Genomic DNA, 5,541 nt, shown 5'->3' with positions numbered 1-5,541 from the left:
CCCCCACCCCCCACCCCTCCTCAATTATTTCACATATCTACCAATAATTCCTTTTCATATCTTCCAAACAAAAAATTAAAAAAAAAATCCCCATAAATGATTTTTAGATATACCCTCAATTATTATGATAGCCTTTGCATGCTTAGAAATTAGAATATAGCAACACTAATTACCAGCCATTATTTATTTACATAAACCCCAAAAGTTAAAAAAAGCTTCTCTGTAATTGCATTTCATATATTATATTTATATGCATGCTTGCTCCAAATCTTCGGATTAATTAACCTTTTTTTAATTAATTAATTAATTTATTTATATATAACTCCAGTTTTCAATGTATGTTTTAATTTTTAACAGCTTGTTGCTCAGGTTGAGGGGAAGCATTGGACTCTGTGAAGAAAATTGACTTTGTTAATGGTGGTGCCATTTTGAAGAGGAAGAGAGAGAGAGAGAGATAAATAATAAAAAGTGAGCTCCTACTACCATTAGCTTAATTACATATATACATACACATATACATACATCTGTGGTAGTACGGGAGCAGCATTACATTTCTGCGCTGCGCCGCTCGTGTGCTGCCAAAACAGAAAAAAAAAAGAAAAAAGAAAAAGAAAAAGAAAAAAGAAAACCCCATCTCCACAACAAAACTCACAGATCTCAAGGGCCTATTTTAAATTTTTAATTAATTAAAAAAGTAATAAGTGGGGGGAATTGTTGGGATTTGTTTATTGTCCGAAGATTCAAAGTATTGGTTTTCTTTCTTATATATAACCAAAGGTCGGGTTATTTTTATACCCTTTTTCTTACTTCATCTGCAAACCAAATTAAAACCCCATTTCTCAAGTCAAAGTGCAGAGAATTTGGTGCTGAGAGTTATTTAGTTATTACGAAGAGGCCATATTCGAAGGGTGGGTCGGCGATTCTGTTTGGATTTCCTTCTCTTTGCTTTGCTAGAAATTCAAGGTATATATCTTATTATTATTATTACACAGTTTTCTTTGTTTCTCCACTCGTTTTTGTATTGTTATTACAACCACTATATTGTAGTAATTACTGTGGGTTGGTTTATTTCCTCCTGTTTTTTGCATGGTTTTAGTGAGTCAAACCCGGTCCGTGAATTTGGGAATTTTGGGTTCTCGTTTTTTTATATAGTGTGGTTTAATTAAATTTCATTATTATTATTATTGTTATTAGTAGTAGTAGTAGTGGTGGTGGTGGTTTGAATGAAATTTCAAGAAAATGTTGACTGAGGGGGAAGATATTTTCTTTGATGCCTCAGATCACAGTTTGATGATGATGATGTCATCGTCGTCGGACTACGATATTTGGTCGAGAGAGCCGCAGAGCGTTAGAGAGAGAAGGGATAGCTTTCTGTCGAGGATGGGTTTCGTTGAATTGGAGGAATCTTCTTGTGCCGTCGTAGATAGCGATTGCAGTTTGCTGTCCGAAAGACGGAAGTCGAACAGCGAAGCGAATTGCTCGGTCGATTATTCCGACCACGATTGGTTGGACGATATTACCCTCGATGTCGACGACGATGAGGATGAGGATGAGGATGAGGTAGATCAAATTCAAATACACGAAAACAATCAAGAAATCAACCAAGTCGAGCGAGAAATCCCGGCCGTTGATTACGAGAAAAAGTCGAAAGCTACTAAATGGTTGAGATATTTTGCCAAGAAAATCAAAACCGCAAATGTATCGGATAAATCGAATTTACGGGCCCGAATTAGAATGGAGCCGAGTCGGAAGAGGTGTACCGAGTGCACAGCTGTCTATTTCGAGCAAGAAATCAAAGCCCACAACGGCTTGATTTGGTCGATGAAGTTTAGCCCCGACGGTAAATATTTGGCTAGTGGAGGTGAAGATGGTGTAGTTTGCGTATATCGCGTAACCATGGTTGACGCCACCTGTCAGGCCGGTAACTGCAGTTACGGCCGTAGCCAATTTATCGAAAAGAAAAAATCGATTCATCCGTCGTCGGTTATTATTCCGGAAAAGATTTTCCACATCGAACAAGAGCCTATGCATACGTTTAAAGGTCACACGAGTGATGTTCTAGATATTGCTTGGTCCACATCTAACGTAAGTTCGATTTTTCGATTCACTACTTAAATATTTTTATATTATGTTACTCGTTATCTAAAGAATATACTTTTGTGTATGCAGCATCTTCTATCATCCTCGATGGATAAAACAGTTCGTTTGTGGCGAGCCGGCTCCGACAAATGTTTCGGAGTTTTCGATCACAGCAACTATGGTAAATTACCAGACATTTTTTTTCCTTTTTATTTTTTTTGAGATATTTTTTTAATAGTCAAATTTGAAAACGTGTAAGTGAAACAAAATTAATTGGTCTGCTATTTGTTCAGTTACATGTGTTCAATTCAATCCGGTCGATGAAAACCGCTTCATTAGCGGATCGATTGACGGGAAAGTTCGAGTTTGGGGAATTCACAAGAAGAGAGTCGAAGATTGGGCTAATGCACGAGACATTGTCACAGCTGTGTGTTATCAACCAAACGGAAAGGTATAGCGTGGGACTCGATTATATTGATGTTAAAATCAAAGTCTAATTGCTAATTTTTTTTAGTAACATTTTCGATTTGTTTCGTCATTGCAGGGTTTCGTTGTTGGTTCTGTTTCCGGTACATGCCGTTTCTACGAATCTGCGGGTGATGAGCTCCATTTAAATGCAGAGATTAATATAAACGGCAGGAGAAAATCATCCGGCAACAGAATTACCGGCATTCAGGTAATAATAATTATTATTATTATTATTACTCCCAAATTTCCTTTTTTTTTTTTTTTATTAGTTTCCTTAATTTTTCAGTTATATTTACGTGCGATTTCTTATTGCTCAGTTTCTGAAAAACGACTCGCAAAGAGTAATGATCACATCAGAGGACTCCAAAATCCGTATTCTCGACGGGCTCGAGGTTGTCCGCAAATACAAAGGTAAGAAAATTGAAAAAAACATAGCTTCTTCTGATCATACATATATATATAGATATATATATAATTTTATTTCAGTTTGTATGTATGTCATTCTAAGAAAAATGTTTACTTTCAATCTTAACAGGTCCGACAAAATCCGGTAGTCAAACATCGGCTTCATTCACTTCGAGCGGAAACCACATCGTGTCGGTTGGGGAAGACTCGCGCGTTTACTTGTGGAACTACGATGATTTATCCATCAAAACCGCCAAACAAGGCGCAAAGTCCACGCGTTCGTGCGAGAATTTCGTCTCCGAGGGTGTTTCGGTCGTTTTACCCTGGTCCGCCTCGGATAATGGGCCCCACTGCAGTGATTCTCAGTCGAGTGTGGTGGCACGGGAAGATGGGCGAGAAGGGTCGTGGAGGAAATGGGATTCGGGCCGTTTCTCGCTCGCGAATTGGTTCTCGATGGACGGCCAATCGAGAGGTGGGTCTATAACATGGCCCGAAGAGAAACTTCCTCTTTGGGATTATTCGCCTTCTCGAGAAGGAGAAGAAGAGGTGCACGGTTGTGGGCCGTGCACAATCGCTTGCGGGGACCACCTGCACCAGCAGCAGAGGAAAGACGGACGTGGGTCCGGGATTGTGTCCGCCACGTGGGGCCTTGTGTTCGTCACGGCTAATCACAATGGTACCATTAGAACGTTCCATAATTACGGATTACCCGCTAGAACTACTTGAACTATGGTGGCAAATGGATCACCACCCGGGTCGGAATTTGGATCTCAAAATGGCCCTAATACAATACGGGTTCAAAAGAGTGGATCCCAAGACGGATATGGATCGGATCCCGATCCAGGGGATCCGATCCATATCGATCTAATTATTGCATAAGAGATGCAGCAGAAAGGATGATTTGGTGAAGAGAAACATGCAATTTTTGAGATGTTTGATTTGTAAATGGGCACAAGGTGAAGAATCTTGGCATCTTATTATTTCATAGTAATTCTTTTAGGCTTAGGTTAGGGAAGCAATTCAAGCTGTGCAGTTTATATAGTTCAGTTCAATTTTTTTTCAACTGATCATAATTTCTTTTTAAATGTAAATGACATTTTAATTTGGCAGACAATGAAGAGTTTAATGCTCTAATTCAACTAGTTTGTTGGGTTTCTTAAGTTTACTTTTATTTATTTTATGCGGAAAACTTTAATCATAGAATCTTGAAATCAAATTCATCTTAAGAATATAAGCACATAGTTATGAAATCAAATTCATCTTAAGAATATAAACACATAGTTAGTGATTATTGACATACCGTTCGCCATGGATTCCGATAGAGACGAGGAACAAGGATGATAGCAATCTACAAGCCGAGCCTAGCCAGGCCTCCTTCGAATCTCCTTGAGAACTTTATTCGTAGTACACCTTCTTCTCTTTATCTCTCTAATATCACAACTCACTTGTGTTCTGTAATTGATGGAATTCTCAATTTGCGTCTGATGGTTGAGGAGAAGAGTTGTGGATTCTTTTATAGACGAGAGAAAAGGGCCACGATTGATTTGTAACGGCAGAAGACAAATCCCACCCATCATGGTCTTTTATTGCCTTCAACGTTACAAATCAATTACCATAAAATAACCTTAATACCATAATTGAATTACCCACAATTTAATTAATTAAAATAAAAGATTAGTGGACCAAAAAATAAAACGTTAAAAAACGTAAAACTAAAATCCTCCCACTTGGTCCACTGAATCGATTAAGAAAAAATAAGTTTAAAAAATATTTGACTCGGTGGGTTCTTCATACAAAACATTTAACACGTGATCACGATTTTTAAAAGAAAGCTAAGGTGATTACCATAATAGGTAAATAGAGTACTTTAATACTAGAACTTGTTTGAGTTATTAATGTGAATCATAGCGGTTATATGATTCATTCATCATATTCCCTTCTATGTATCACGCCACTAATAACCCTTACTATTCTAATCCAAAATAGCCCCTTTAATTTTGTCTTGTTAGGACAAATCATGTTAAATTAATTCCAAATATAATATGTGCACACATAATTGGAAACAGGAAAATAGAAACATTTCATTAAATAAATTAAATGTCAATTACATAATCATAACTCATCAAATCATGGATTGCTCAAAAGACCCATTCTAATAACATGTTCCTCATGTGTCTTTATAGGCAATCCCTTGTTTAATGGATCAGCAACCATAAGAGTTGTACTTAAATTTTCTATTGACACTTGTTGTTTCTGGACTCTTTCTTTAACAACCAAGTACTTAAGATCCATGTGCTTGGATCAACTTGAATACTTTTCATTCTTAGAGAAGAAAATGGCTGCGGTGTTATCACAATATATCTTCAAATGCTTAGCAATTGAGTCAACAGCCTTAAGCCCTGAGATAAAATCTCGCAACCATAGTGCATGACTCGAGGCCTCAAAACATGCTACAAACTCAGCCTCCATTGAAGAAGAAGCAATAATACTTTGCTTTACACTCTTCCAAGAGATTGCTCCACCAGCTAGTAGAAATATGTTGAGTGTAGATATTACACTCAATACGTTTACTTTACGTGGATCTTTTGT

General features: G+C 37.4%; 1 protein-coding gene across 1 annotated transcript; it reads left to right on the top strand.

The window, feature by feature from the left end:
• Window positions 1–547: 547 nt before the first annotated feature.
• LOC105973183 (Transducin/WD40 repeat-like superfamily protein) lies at window positions 548–4,091 on the top strand. Its single transcript, XM_088821863.1, has 7 exons — window positions 548–963; window positions 1,280–2,085; window positions 2,170–2,260; window positions 2,373–2,530; window positions 2,624–2,755; window positions 2,865–2,958; window positions 3,083–4,091. Exons 2-7 carry the CDS (start codon window positions 1,291–1,293, stop codon window positions 3,676–3,678), a joined length of 1,866 nt encoding a protein of 621 aa, XP_088677989.1. The 5' UTR covers window positions 548–963; window positions 1,280–1,290; the 3' UTR covers window positions 3,679–4,091.
• Window positions 4,092–5,541: the final 1,450 nt, after the last annotated feature.

The sequence above is a fragment of the Erythranthe guttata genome, chromosome 8 (genome assembly GCF_056151865.1).
Source record: "Erythranthe guttata isolate IM_541 chromosome 8, IM_541, whole genome shotgun sequence".
Classification (NCBI taxonomy): domain Eukaryota; kingdom Viridiplantae; phylum Streptophyta; class Magnoliopsida; order Lamiales; family Phrymaceae; genus Erythranthe; species Erythranthe guttata.
This window is presented reverse-complemented; position numbering and strand designations above follow the sequence as displayed.

Coding starts and splice junctions, on each gene's coding strand:
- LOC105973183 (XM_088821863.1), top strand. CDS start 1,291: ATGATGATGATGTCATCGTCGTCGGACTACGATATTTGGTCGAGAGAG. Junction 2,086..2,169: donor TTGCTTGGTCCACATCTAAC/GTAAGTTCGATT, acceptor TTGTGTATGCAG/CATCTTCTATCATCCTCGAT. Junction 2,756..2,864: donor ACAGAATTACCGGCATTCAG/GTAATAATAATT, acceptor CTTATTGCTCAG/TTTCTGAAAAACGACTCGCA.